This window comes from Chelonoidis abingdonii, chromosome 13 (assembly GCF_003597395.2).
Source record: "Chelonoidis abingdonii isolate Lonesome George chromosome 13, CheloAbing_2.0, whole genome shotgun sequence".
In the NCBI taxonomy this organism is placed as follows: domain Eukaryota; kingdom Metazoa; phylum Chordata; order Testudines; family Testudinidae; genus Chelonoidis; species Chelonoidis abingdonii.
In genome coordinates, this window is record NC_133781.1 from 25,815,307 (window position 1) to 25,830,553 (window position 15,247).

At 39.4% G+C, this 15,247-nt stretch overlaps 1 protein-coding gene across 3 annotated transcripts in view; it reads left to right on the forward strand.

The window, feature by feature from the left end:
* The first annotated feature begins 2,640 nt into the window (after positions 1-2,640).
* Positions 2,641-15,247, forward strand: part of CEP112 (centrosomal protein 112) — a 285,142-nt gene continuing 272,535 nt past the window's right edge. Inside the window, exons 1-4 of one of the 3 annotated variants that reach the window (XM_032776336.2) lie at positions 2,641-3,110; positions 8,589-8,707; positions 12,578-12,768; positions 14,302-14,471. In XM_032776336.2, the coding sequence (XP_032632227.1) occupies positions 8,608-8,707; positions 12,578-12,768; positions 14,302-14,471 (461 nt within the window). In that variant the 5' untranslated portion in view covers positions 2,641-3,110; positions 8,589-8,607. Of the gene's footprint in view, positions 3,111-8,588; positions 8,708-12,577; positions 12,769-14,301; positions 14,472-15,247 lie in introns of those variants that run through there. The other 2 variants (XM_075071883.1, XM_075071884.1) reach the window with 2 other exon arrangements.

Here is a 15,247-nt window from a genome sequence, read left to right on the forward strand (position 1 = left end):
AATTATTTTCTCTGAAGATTAACTGAGAAATCAAAGAGAACAATTTGCTACAGTATTTTAAGAAATTCTTCTTTGCTGTATTGGCGCACATGGATCAGGATTAGTCATGATCTGAAAGAGATTACTCACTCTAGACAAAGGCTATTTTAGCTGCTTTGTGTAAGGCAAGGCCAAAGCGGGGAATTTTTGAAAGAAAAATAGAAATAAAATAAGGCTTGCCAATTTATGCTCTCTTTCACATTTAGGATCTCAAGTCATACAGATACCATTTAAGTTAACTAAAAAGGGGGGCTGAACTCTACAGCTAACTCAGAACTCAAATATATGAATGCAGTTCAACTGGAAAGGTTGAGCAGAACCAACTGTATTCAACAGCATATAAGAAGCTTGTTTGTTCTAGTCAATACTTGCAATTAAACAATGTTCAGCACCATTTCAGATGCACATGTTGACATTTAATGGAGAATTGGCAAAAGCCAGATCTATTTTTTGTTGACCTTCATTTCCCCCCATTATTGTTAACAAGATATTGCTCAATAAAGCAAACAAAAAACAAAACACCATCTGTCATCCATCAACCAATTCACTCTGCAGTCTACAACTTCTGTCTTTTTATCTATCTATTTTTGTGCTTGTCTACACATACAGTGCTGCATCACTTAGTGAAGACACTACCTATGCAGACAGGACAGCTTCTCCTGTCAGCGTAAGTACTCCACCTGCCAAAACGGGGTAGCTATGTTGATGGAAGAAAACCTCCTCTTGACATAGCGCTGTCTATGCTGGGGGTTTGATGCAGTTATACCAACCTCGCCGGGGGTGGATTATCCATAAACCTGAGCAATATAGTTATATCAGCGTAAGTCTGTAGTGTAGACGAAGCCTTAAGGTTTCGGTCTTCTGCCCATCACCATAGTATGAGTACCTGTCATATAAAAATCAGTCATAGTAGTGAAGACCTTCCTGGACTTTCTGGAGGCTGGAGTCTCTGGCATTTCTTCCTTTCTGCTGTCAAAATTCTGCTCTGCATGTTTTGTTTTTTTTTAATTATTATTTGTTGTTTCAGGGGGAGAATGGGTTGCTACGGAGTTGGGAACAGAAGAAGGTGTTTGTTCTATGAACGTCCCTTTTGATAGAAAAGCTTCATCAAAGGTTTTGCAACATTTCTTAAGGATGGCTGAGACAGGATTCACCTGACCTATGGAAGATTCTAATCAAGCACTCACAACAATACTCAAAAAATAAAGTAGGCATGTAAATAACTTTTCAACCCTTTAAACTAATTCCACACACTGGCCAAGAAACCTCAAATCCAATATGTGGATTCAGACAAATGGTTACACATGTACAATACTTTAATCAAGTTAGTAGTTTCACTGACTAAAATTAGATTAGTCTTGTGCATGTTTACAGGAGTGGGGTTTTATAGCCAATTTGGGGTACTTGAGGACACCTGTGTCTGCACTCAGCAAGACCTTAAATCAGGGGTGGCCAACCTGAGCCTGAGAAGGAGCCAGCATTTACCACTGTACATTGCCAAAGAGCCACAGTAATACATCATCAGCCCTCATCAGCTCCTCCACCTGGCTCCCAGTGCCTCCCACCCACCTGCAGACCCACCCATCAGCACCTCCCCCTCCCTACTCGGCTGGGGGGGGGGGGGAGCGAGGGCACTGCAGGCTTAGGGGAGGGGGCAGGAAGGGGTGGAGTGGGAGCAGGGCCTGTGGCAGAGCCAGAAATTGAATAATATGTGTTTGGTATGCCATTTTAATTGTGTCTAAACAATGTGTTATTTACATCATCTTAAAGATTTATTCAGACACATAAAGCCTAAAAGATGCATTTTGTGCACAAATCCCAAAATAAATCAAAATGAAATCATTCTCCCAAAGCACCCGTCAATTAAACTCTTTCATAGAACTCCCTGCCTAGCAATGCTACTCCATACCCTCCCAAACTCCTTCCTTTGGGCCACACAAAACACGGACTTCAAGATAACTCCCTGAACAGTTTTGTCCCTCCAAACCATCCTTCTGCCAACAGCCCCCCAGCCCTGACCCAGTGCCACACCCTCGCAGAGCCCCACAAACCACCCCTTCTACACCACAAGTGACAATCCCCCTCCCTTACAGAGCCTCCCCTTCATCCCTCCCCCACCATAGCCTCCTCTCCATTCCTCCCTCACCCTGACAGTCCCTGTCATACAACCCCATCCATCAACCTGACACAGCCCCAGCACAGCCTCCTCCCTCACCCCACCTCTCCTGCACCCCAACACAGCCCCTCCCCCCCTCCCTCCCCCACCCCAACACAGCCCCTCACCCCACACACACAGCCCCATCCATCAACCTGACACAGCCCCAGCACAGCCTCCTCCCCAACCCCTCACCCCATCCTTCCCCCACCATCACAGCGCCCCACCCGCTGCTTAATTTATAATGAAAGAGGTGCCAGAGCTGAAGCAATTTGTTTTACATTCAGAACGGATGCAGCAAGCCCGAGCCAGCCCCGCAAACCACCCGTCCCCCTTACAGCCTCCCTCCCTCGAGCTCCCCAGCCCCGGCATTTCCGGAAACCACCTGCCCCCAACACAGCTGCGCCCCGCCCGCCACCCCGTCCCTCCCCTCCTCCGGCCCGCGCAGAGTCGGGGCCGAGCCGGGGCCTTGCTCGCTCCGGCAGCGTCGCAGCTATGGCAACCCCCGCGGCCTAGCCCGGCCTACGGAAACGGAAGCCGGGCCCGGCCCTGTCGCTCAGGGCAGCCGGGAGCGGCGGGGTGGGGTTGGTTTGAACCGTTGGCTGCTTAGCCGGGTTCCTAGGCTGGCAGCGGCCTCGGCCTCTCCGGAGCAGGGGGTGCCAGGCCTAGCAGTGCCTGGGAGAGGGACGCTCCGTCCCCACTGACTGGGGGGTACTGAGCAGGGCCCCCTCCAGCCTGAGACCCCCCCGGACCAGCATAGGGACCCCCCAGAACAGGCCTTGTGCTCCCCGTCCCCTCCTGCTGCAGCAGCCCCCAAAGCTCCCCCGTTGGGTGCTGTGCGAGCTGTGGGAGCCCCGGGGGAGCCCCCCGGAGTGCGGGGGAGCTGTGCCCGAGCCTCGACGTCGTGGACCGCGAGGTAAATGGCGCTGCCTGGTCATGGCCCAGCAGACGGATTGAGGGGAGTGATGGAGGGAAATCGCCTTCTCCCCACGTGCGAAATCCCAGCAGCGGGGTGCGAAGGTGGTTAAAGCTCTCGAAATCGTGGGAGAAATCACATGTCATCATGGTACCTGATGCAAACTGTAGAAAAAATAAATCTGAGAGGAGAGGGGGAGAAATAGCATCACTCCTTTCCCTGCGGCCACCTTCCATGGTTGCCTATGGCAGTTGTTTGCAAAATGCTTAGCAGTGGGCAGGAAGGTGGGAACAAGTGGCTAGAAGATGTCACATTGTTTAAGTGATCTATGGAAGAGATAGCAAAGGAAACCTGGGCTGGTGACTGGAAAGTTGACAGACTGAGTAAGATTCATATAGTGATATATCTGTCCAACTGCTAACAAGGGTTGGGAACCTGTTTAGTATGAGGCAAATAGTGCAGCATTGTCATATATATAGTATAACAATACTTAAATCACAGAACATGTAGATGAGGAAGTGGGGGCAACCTACCCTTGGACGGAAGATTATTGAATTTTGAGTAACGCAAACGGTCTCGCATATCACTGATGGGTATTTATGTATAATGATTTATTTGTGTAATTTCTAGTGGGAACAGCAAGCCCTAGACTACTTGTAAAGCGTTGTATTTAGCATAATCTTGCAGTGTAATGTAGAAAATGTTTACCATTTTAAAATTTGAATAGAAATTAATGATAACAGGAACCCTTGGCTCACTGCATTTCCAAATTTCAGTTCAGTTTAATACCAATACCAACATTAGTATATGCATTTACAAATTTCAGTTCAGCACAAGTGGAATACTAGATTAGAATGTTACATGATAGTATACATTGCATGAAAATAGTTGAAGGAGAAGAAGAGGGAGGAAAAATACATTTTCCTCTTGATATGGAATGTTATTGAATGTTGGAGCCGGGAGATAGATAGTATGTGAGGGAGGAGACTTTCCCTCTCAGTTGAAGATGTAAACAGGTACATAGTGCATTGGATTATAAAACCCTGATCCTCCAAAGACATCTGTGCATGTATTTAAGTTTATTCACTGTCAATGGACCCAAAGGCTAGTGGGGCTTGGTGTGTCTCAAGTTAGGTATGTACATAGGCCTCAATCCCACAAACACATTACATTTAGCAATAATCATGCTAACTGCAGCCTAAAATATATAGGGACGATGTAAAATGTAATCTCCTGAATGGGAAATTAATGAATTTATAAATCATGGGATAGATAATTTGGAGGAAAGACATTTGTATGATTCTCTCCTAACCCCCTAGTACATAAGAATGGCTGTACTGGATCAGACCAAAGGTCCATCCAGCCCAGTATCCTGTCTACTGACAGTGACCAATGCCAGGTGCCCAAGTGGGAGTGAACCTAACAGCTAATGATCAAGTGATCTCAGTGGTATAAAGATAACCACGGGACAGAAGGCCCCCTTGTTAGGGATCTCTACTATGCATTTTTCTCAACAAAATTGTGGCGTTGTTGTTTATCCTCATTTTGTATGCATAACCTTATATGCTCTCCTCATTAGTATTTATTTTGCCACCTTTTGACTCATTGATATATCTCTGTAAGAAGATTACAAGAGTAGGAACAATTTTTGATTTTAACTTAGTACCCATTTTATTAATTAAATTGTTATGAAATTAATGTAGGGGAATTTTATTATGTAGGATTATAACATAATAGACCATGGAAAAAAGAATCTCCCATATGGAGGCATATTCACTGAATTTCACCCAAAATATTTTTCAAGGGTTTTTACAGGTTAATATCACATACCCCAATTATTTGGTGTACAGAAAAAGAATACATTTAAGTTAATGTTGCAGTTAGTTCGTTACCCCAAGGAAATTTGTTTATCTGCCAAGGTTGTTTGCTAAGGCAAACAAGGGGGGTGGGGAAATGTACTCACTAGCTTTCGCGCGCAGTGTTGTATATACAGTAAAGAGTAGATTCATGTCTTGAACAATATTATTTCAATCGCGGGAATACATATAGAGTATTATGATAGGAAAGATGTATAGGGGGAAGGACGCCGGAGTGGCGGGACCAAAAAAGAAGAGAAAAATAGATTGCCTTTTGATATGGTGAAATGTTAATTGTAATTTGTGGACGCGAAGGAGAGATCTTACAGCAATTTTAGGTTTGTGGAGGGGGGGAGTAGGTACTTTTTTCCCTTTTTCTTCAGGGGTTGGGAAAGATTTGAAATACAAGGTAACTTTTAGTTGCATTATTTGGGGTGATTATTAAAAAAAGATTCCTCAAAAAAAGAAAAAAAAACAAATCTGTTTGGCCATGTATTTTAAGGGTTAATTCAACTGGGGGTCCCCATGGGGACCCCCAATAAAGGGGGGGGGGGCTTTGTGGGGGGGGGAGGTGGCCTTTTGGTTTTTGTCCTCAAAAGTTTTTAGGTTATGACCAAATAGGGGGGCCTCAAATTTCCCAAAAACCCCAAAAAAAAAATAACCCATTTTTAAGGCAAAAATTTTAAATCATTTGTTAAAAAAAACCTTTTTGCCAAGGCCTAAAAAAAAATTTATTTTTGGGGACGGATGAAAATGTTAATCTTCCTGAATTGGGGGAAAAAATTTTAAAATTGAAAATTTTATTTTAAAAAAAAATTTTTCCATGGGGATAGGATAATTTGGAGGGGGAAGGAACATTTTTGTATGATTCCTTCCTTCCTAAAAAAAAACAACCCCTTAGTAAAACATAAAGGGAAATGGCGTACTGGGTGAATTCAAGGGACCAAAAACGGGGGGTTTCCATTTTTCCAAGGGGGGCCCCCCAAGTAATTTTTTTTTTTTTCCTGGGTTTTTCTTACTGGGGGAACAAATGGCCCCCAATTGGGCGTTGCCCCAAAGGGGTGGGGGGGGAGTTGGAAACCCTAAAAAAAAACGCCTTTGAATTGAATTTTCCAAAAAGTTTTTTTGAATTCTCTTCCCTTCCCTTTTTTTGCCATTTTCCTCTTCCCCCACCCCCCCTTCTGAGGGAAACCAGGGGAAGGTTTTAGGATAACCCCCCCATTTTCCCTTAAAAAAAAACCCTCGTTTTCCTGGGCCTTTATTTAAGGGGCCATTTTAATTTGGAAAACTTTTAAACCTTTCCCCCCCATGGGGAAATTAAAATCTTAGTTTTTTCCTCTTTTAAAAAAAAAAGCTGGGTATAGGGGTTTCTTTTTAGGGGGGGGGCCTTCCACCAAACCTTCCTTTTTCAGGGGGGGCCAAAGGGGGGGGGGAAGTTTTTTATTCCACCAAAAAGGTTGGGACTGTTTGGAACTGTTTTTTGGTGGAAAGAAAAGGAAAAACTTTTTCCTTTTTTATTTGGTTTTTTTTTAAAACTTCTGCCCCATTTTAAATTTTTTCAATTTTGGTTTGGGGGCCCCTTAGGTTTTCTTGTAATTTATTTGGGGGAATGGAATAAATAAAAATAAAAAACTTTTTTTTTCCCCTTTCTAACTTTCTTTTCAACAAATCACTCCCCATTGATTTTATTATACCTCTCTTAATTTTTTTTTTTTTTCAGTAATCCCCCATTTTAGTTCTTTTCCCTCTTTTTTTTTTTTTTCCCAACTGAAAAAACAGTTTTTTTTTTCCCTAAGAGGGGGGGGGGCCTTTTCTTTTTACCTTCTTTTTCTTTTTTTCCTTATTTTAAAAGGGGGAAACCCATTTTTTTCAAACAACCCCTAAATTCCTTTTTTAAGTGGGGCCCCTTCTCGGAACCATTATTCTTATTGCCCCAGTACTCCTTTTTGAGGGATTGGATCAAACAAACAAAAATCTTGTTACTTTCCAGTTTATTTCAAAGATTCATTGGGGTGACGTAAAAACCAATTTGGGAATTTACTTATAAAAGGGGGCAATAAATTATACATTTCTTCCGTCCTTATTCCCTTTCTATCCCCTTTTTTTATAAATTGTTCCTTAAAAAAATCTTATGGGCTTTTTTTGGATTGTTTTTCCCGCACTCGCAAAACTGCGGTGGATTTTGGTCTTTCAAAGAGGGAAAAATCTGGTTTTTTTTCCCCCCCGCACAAAATGGGAACTCCAAAGGATTCTTTTATTTCCTTGATTTTAATTGTAAAGGAAGGCCGTAAGGTGCTTTAAAATTTATCGCCCCCCCATTTTTTTCATTCTGATTTTTTTGTGTCTTTGGTTTGGGCTTTTTTCCCCAATTTTGTTGCATTATTTTACCATATTTGGGAAACATTTTGATAAAATATTTTGTTTCTATTTGCTCCATTTTGTTGTGGTCAAGGTTTTCCACCCTTAGAATGAATGTAGGGGATTCTTTTTGAAAAAAAAATTTCTTTTACCCAGGTTCTTTTTGGGCTTGGGGATTCTTTGTATAGGCAAATAAGTAAAACACCCAACTGGACTAGTTGTAGTTTTTGATGCAAGTATACAGTCGTCAAATCTGGCCAAAACTTTTGCCTCCACCCGTTCCACTTTTTTAAATAACCCACCTTTCTTATCAGTATTTATTAATTTTATTGAATTAAAAAAAAGGTGGAATAGGGGAATGGGTCCTAGGGGATTGCCGGGGGCCATTTGGGGAACAACCAAAAAAAAAACTTAGTTTTTTTTTCGTTACCCTGGGCCTTGGGGAACACCACTAGTTACCCTTCTCCATTCTGAGAATTTACCATTTATTCCTACCCTTTGTTCCCTGTCTTTTAACCAGTTCTCAGTCCATGAAAGGACCTTCCCTTTTATCCCATGACAACTTAATTTACATAAGAGCCTTTGGTGAGGGACCTTGTCAAAGGCTTTCTGGAAATCTAACTATACTATGTCTTTGAAGGAGTCAACAACCCCTTGTCCACATGTTTGTTGACCTCTTCAAAGAACTCTTAATAGATTAGTAAGACATGATTTCCCTTTACAGAAACCATGTTGACTTTTGCCCAACTATTTATCAGTAAATCACTGTTTTTAAGAATGTACAACAGTGTTGTATTTTAGCTATATCTTCTGTTCCCAAATAACTTTTTATCAAAATATTATTTGTAATATTGTTCTTCCTGCTTTACACATTGTTTTCATTTGTAAGTGGTATCTTGTCACTAATTTCCAAGTAGGAAAAGCTATTTTTGGATGAATATTAGTTTGTTTAATAGCTTTTAGGGAGTAATAAGATACGTTTATTTATGACCTGGATCTTGCCAAATGCTTTTTTTATGTGGTTATTGTTCTCTCCCAAATAACCATTCCAAAATCAAACAAACATATTGTTTGACAAACTTTCCAGAGTGTTAGCTCTTTGCAAAGGTACGTGTGTATGAATTTAGGGCTAATGAAATAGCTATATTATTGTTTATTCAGCTCAAAAAGTTAGTATTTGCATTTGGACATTAGGTAGATTAATAGTAATCTATAGAACAATGAGGTTTTATATAATTTCTCTATTTCAATTTAAATTTTGCAGGTTGGCTGTTAAGTGCACAATGAGTAGTGAAGAGGAAACATGGGAGAAGTTGGATGCGGAATTTGATCACTATGTTGTAGATATGAAGCCGTTTGTGCTAAAATTACTACATAAATCAGGTAAACTGTGCTACGAATTTGCATGTAAATAAACATAACAATCAGAAATACTCTAGTTTTACTACAGAATCTTGGTATATTATGAATCTCGAGTGTAAAATAATGATATCTGTATGCATTTGTAAATGCATTCTGCTAAATAACAATTTAAGTACCACAAACCTAATGTTGCAGAGTGCATCATCATATGTGCTCAACTTTTAAAGTTGATTTTTAGGTTATCTTTTAAGCACCTTTTGTTAATACTGTTTATTCGAGCTCATCCTTCTTATTTTGATGACGTAAATTTACTTTTGCATAAATATATTAATTCCTGTATTTTCCAATTAATGAATTCAGTGGAAATTAAAACTAAAATAGGCTTTGTCTTGGAGATTATGCCATTTGACAGATTGGTCTCTAAAAAAATGCTTGCAATTTTATAAGATACAATTATGTTTATAAAAGAAATAAATCCAGAGCTGGAACTTTTTAAACTACTAGTACAAGTATCAGCTAAGGAGTGATTTTATGAGCTAAGTGATTACTTTCTTTTAATAGTATGCAGTTCACTTCTAATCTTCATATTAAAGGCTTGATTCTCCAAACCTTTGTTTGCACTAATAGTTCTGAATCCCACAGGTGGTCTTGTCTTCTATGGAAGGATTTGTTTGAGTAAGGCTACTGTCCCAGGCCTTTAAATTGGATGATAAAATATTAATGCTTATGCAAACTGTTTTTTGGAACTGAGGGCATGATTCTGAAGGTACTGACAGTCCTCAGCTTGCATTGAGTTTAACAGAAGTTGAGGATTCTCAATACCTTGCAGGATCTGACATGATAAGAAGTAGGTTTTCATAGCATTTCAAAATGATGCTGTAATCAGATTACTTTCAATAGAACAATTTTTATTTTACCTCTGAAGCATACATTAGAGAGAATATTCTTCTCTGGAATTGAGACTCAAAAATGTTTATATAATAGTAGAACCCTGTACACTAAGCATGAATATGAATCTACAGAAATTAGTTCTGGAATGTGTCTCTTTTTATCCATTTGAAAATTTAACTGTTACCATGGATCCACCATTATCTCATGTTCTGAGGCTGGCACACACCTTTCCTTTTAGGTGAAGGGCTGTTTTTATGGTTTGTCCTGAAAAGGCTAATGGAAGCAGAACTCTTCTGGAAAATCCTAAGGAAAAACATTGTTCCTACTAGGGTTTGATAGTATGTATTAATAATCTCTTAAATAATCTCTTATCTTCAGCAGTCAATAAAGGGTGCTAGGAGCCTTCTTCTCCAGCTTTGCCTTCACAGGCTGCTTTGGTTGATAGCAGTTTTCCCTCCTGCTTAATCTAGGACAGTGGTGGGAGAAGTCTTGGTTGAAGCTACCTAACAGTCATAAAGAATTTTGTGAATTCTTACACTTTTTTGTTTTGTTTGTTTTTAGTTTTGGGTGATAATTCATATTAGTTAAACAAGCTGGCTTCATGTCTTGGCTGATTTGAGTACCTCTGCAAAGAATCTTCTGATTACAGAAAAAATGAGTGGATTTTGGGATGGGGGCTGGATCTGGAGGGAATGAAAGATACATTTTATGTGGCTGAGTTTAGGCCAGTGATGTTTCATAGATGTTTAAGGTCAGAAGAGACTATTGTGATCATCCAGTCTGACCTGCATAATACAGGCCATATGACTTCCCTGTATTAACTCTTGATTCAAATCCAATAGCCATGCTTGAACTAGAATCTTTTAGAAAAATCTGCAATCTTGTTTTAAAACTTTCCAGTGTTGGAGAATCCACCACAGCACTTGGGAAGTTGCTCCAATGATTAAGTATCTTCATTGTTAAAATTTTATGCTTTATTTCTAGCGTGAATGTGTCTAGCTTCATCTTCCAGCCATTGGCTATACCTTTGTCTGCTAGACTGAAGAACCCCCTACTATCAAATATTTTCCTCATGGAAATACTTCTAGACTGTGACCAGATCACCCATTACATTTCTTTTTGATAAGCTAAATAGGTTGAGCTTGTTGAATCTCTCACTATAAAGCTTTTCTCTGAACCCTCTCCAATTTATCAACACCCTTTTTGAATTGTGGACACCAGAGCTGGATGCAGTATTCCAGTAGCAGATGCAATAGTGCCAAATACAGAGGTAATATAACCTGAACACTCCTACTGAATATTCCCTTGCTTATACATTGAAAGATTACATTACCCCTTTTGGCCACAATGTTATGCTGGGAACTGATATTTAACTGATTATCCATAATGACCCAAGTCTTTTTCAGTCACTGCTTCCTGGATAGTGTCTCCTATCCTGTAAGAGTAGCTTACATTCTTTGTTCTCAGATGTGACCTTACATTTGGCCATTTACTGAGATACTAAAGGTGTTGGGAGAACTTTTTGCTTTGTCTCCTTGTTCCTAACTGGCAAATGTCATCAGGGAAGAACTAAGCTCATTGTTGGTAGAGGGATGACAGGGTGCCATCTTCTTTTAAGGAGGTTAGTCTGTAGCCTTGGCTCAAGAAAGCAACATTTGATCCTTGCAGTCTGGTTATCATTTAGTACTGTATTTAATCTTCCATATTTGGTAGTTTATGGGAAGAACTCTGATAATTCAGAAGCATCAGATTTCCTTGACACTTGTCATCCTTCTGCAGTTCTGGGAACAGGACAGGAATTGTGTTGGTAAAAGATAACTTCTTAGTGATGGATGAAGACCGAGTGCGTGTATGTATGTTGATACTGCTGGATGATTCAGTTGTCCTCAGTTGTGAGCTAGTTTTGGTTTTCCTATGGCTTGCACTGGGAGAATGCAAGGCTGCTTTTGGGTGAATCCATTTCTTCCTTGATGGCCACCTTGAGAGAGTGGGGTTGGAAAATTGTTCCTCATACCTAAAGCATGCTATTATATAGCATTTCTCAGAGTTCAGTCTTTTCTCCCTTCATGTTCAGCATGTACATGGGGACATTGGGAGGGTATGGCTTGCAGCAATTTCACTAGACTGCTGATACTTAACTTTACTTCTCTATTGTGCATAACCCAGCTAGTGCTGCCAAGCACTTGGCTCAGTGTCTCACTTGGAATTGGGGGCACTGAGTTTCAACCAGCTGGTTGTCATCCATCTGGATAAGACTGAGGTGCTGCTGTTGGGGATAAGCAACTAGAAATTATGGTGAAGATTATATTTGTTGAGGATATGTACCTGCTATTTGTAGCTAGAGTTTGCACCTTTGGGTTGTTGTTGGATAGCAAGCTGATGTTGGAATATCACAAACCACAGTGCTGAGGAGGGTTTTAACTCATATATACCTGACTAGGAGACTGAGACTCTCTTTTGGATGTGAACCTTACTACTTTGTCGTAGAAAGATTAGATTACTGCAGTGTGCATGGGACTGTACCCTAGGTCAACTCAGAAATTGAAGCTGGTTCAGAAAGCAAGATAAACTTTAAGTGATTATAGTACTCTGGGAGTATATAACATTAGTTGTCCATGGTCTGACTGCACAGGCTGTCTATAAGTTTTCAAATTGAATTTAAAGTATATGTTTTGAGCTGTATAGCATGGAAGTATTTCTATGGCACTCTTCTTAAAGTTAGTATGGAGTTCAATTTTCTTTTTCTGTGATATTCTAGTGGATAAATTATATTTTTCCATTTGTGTTTTGTTTGACCTGAAGTTCCTTTCCATGAAAAATATACACATCCTTGTAAAATTTCATGTTCTACCTTAAAACTTCCTTTGTGCAAAACTTAAATTCTTGGTTGAAGAGAGAGATGTCTACAAAGTTATGCTATGGTTCTTTCATAACTTCTGCTGTTCTTAGGTTTGTTCTGTTTTCCGAGAAAGTCTATTGTAATGGAATGTATTTTTCTAGAACGTCAGAGATGTGCGCTCTGGATTAAAAAACTCTGCGAGCCCTCAGGAGCAGGTGCGGGAATTATGGGTAGAAAGAATCGGAACTTGTATGCAAAATTGTTGCTGCATATGCTGAAACGAGGAGTTCTAGAAGGCCCTTTTACACATAAACCCGAACCTGGAATACTGAAAACCTTGCCTTCATATATGGTGGGTATTTATTTCATTTTTATGGAGAACAAACTTGAGTAGTTCATAAATGTAGTTTAAAAATTATATATTTAAGTATTCACTTTTGGTTACAGATGGAATCAAATTCTGCAGTGATTGCAGTGGAATTGCAAAGAGTGAATGTTGGCCTACAACTTGTACTATGGTTTCATTAATAATTTGTAAGTGGAGTTGGCAAACAGATTTCTAGGTCTTTGTGAATTTTTTTTATGTGACCTGTTTTGTTTTCTTCTTCAAATAAAAAAGAAGTTCAGGAAGTGTGGAAACATACCTTTTTGATGATATATGATTAAGTTGCTAATTGATATTTACAGATAACTTAAAATATGTTTAAAAGGACATAATCAATATTTTCAAAGCTAGACTTAAACTTCAAATTGGTGTAGTGAAAGGAAAGAGAGTCTTGTGCTTGAAGCTTAGGGCTGGTGTATTCCTGGTTTTGTTACAGACTTAGATGGGTAAATCAATTAAATACTCTATATGTATGTTAAAAAAAAAAGTGTGTATGGGGATAATGGCTCACATGGGCATTGTGAAGGGTAGGGCTTGACTTTTAGAAATTCTGAACTTTCTGCTGCTCCCTTTGACTTCAGCACTTCTGAAAATCAGTTCTTTAATTTATTATTATTGTAAAATGCATTTAGCTTTTTGGTGTTACTCGGTGGTATTGCTACCCAATTTTTGGTTTTGAAGGATTCTTTTAATTTTATATATGTTTGGGTTAAACAATAATGAATTGATGATTTGATTGAAAAAATATTGATTTTCTATACTAAACTAACCATTTCTGATCCCTTAGGCTATCAAAAGTTTTCCCCTCCCCCCCTTGTTTGTTCTTTCCTCTTCCCTCCCCAACTTTAATGCCCAAAACTAAAAACAATTAATGTTTTAGAACAATGTTTTAAAAGTTTCAATACAATATTCTCTCTGCGTGTTGAGGATGGCTTCATGATGAGCAGGGCCCCATAGTAATGGGGATGCTGGGGTTGAAGTATTGGGCTGTGAATCTTCCTATTGGAAGAGGCAGTTGGATCTGGATCATAAGGTGGCTGATTAGTACAGGAAGGTTGGTCCCTAACTGGTTCCTAACATGATATGTAGCTAAGCCTGATCCTGCTCTTCAGAGCAAGTTAGCAATTTATGACACTGTTCATCGAACAGTTTTGTTAATGATCAGTAATACAGGCTATGCAAAGATGTTCTGTAGTAATAAGTGCTATGTAAACTTATAACTATTTTCCCTTATATCTAGGACTCAGTATTCTTGGCCCTCTATTTTAAGCATGCACTCACTGAACTTATTGGCAAACTCCCTTTGACTTTACTGCGAATGGAATTGCATTCTTTATGCTGCTACGAAACCAGCAAGCTGGTGGTGGTGGTGGTGGTGATGATGATAAAGAAGGGTGCATACATTCCGGGTTGTTGTTTGTTTGTTTTTTTTTTTTTGTCTAGAACTTACAATGTTTATCTTTTCTGACTAACCGGATTTTTAATTTTTTTTAAATATAGTCAATCTATTTTGATGAACCAAATTCAACGAGAGCACAGAGTGGTAGCCCAGAAGCTTTACCTGACTGGGTCATGGGAGAACTAGGAACAAGTGAATCAAAATTGGAGGAATCATGGAAATTCTCTTCTAGAGAGGAGTCAGCTTTGGTAGCATCACCACTTGTACACAGGTAAGAATTCAAAATCTGATCTATAAATAATGCTTATTAACATGTTGAATTGGACATAATCTTACTATAAAGTTTTTGTATATAATAACAATATGTTAAAAAAACATTAAGGTTGCAAAGTCAATCACTCAAAAGTTTGGAAGTGTCAGTATTAAGGTTGCCTGTACAATGTTAATTCGGCTCTTTGTGAGTAAGCACCATGATAGTCTTTAATTACAAATTATTTTCCCTCATAAACAGATAGTTAAGGGTTAATGTCTCTTTTACCTGTAAGGGGTTAACAAACAAGTGAACCTGGAACACCTGACCAGAGGACCAATCAGGAGACAAGATACTTTAAAAATCTCGGTGGAGGGAAGTCTTTGTTGTGCGTGTTTTTCTTTGTCTGTTGTTCTCTCTGGGTTCTGAGAGTGATCACGTACTTACAGGCTCTCTAATCTTCTGTTCAAATTTAGTAAGTACAGAAGTAGAAAAGCGGTTTAGTCTTTTTGATTGTTTTCTTTATTTGCAAATGTATATTTGGCTGGAAGGTTTTTAATGTGTATTTTGCTGGAAAGATTTTTAATTTGTATGTATGCTGGGGGGGAGGATTCTCTCTAGTGTCTATAAGCTGAAAGACCTTGTAATATTCCATCTTGATTTACAGAGATAATTTTTAGCTTTTAAAAAAGAAAGCTTTTTAATAAAAGAAATAAAGACCTGAGTGATTTTTTTCCCCTTGTTTAAGGCTCAAAGGAACCGAGTCTGTACTCACCAGGGATTGATGCGAGAAGGGA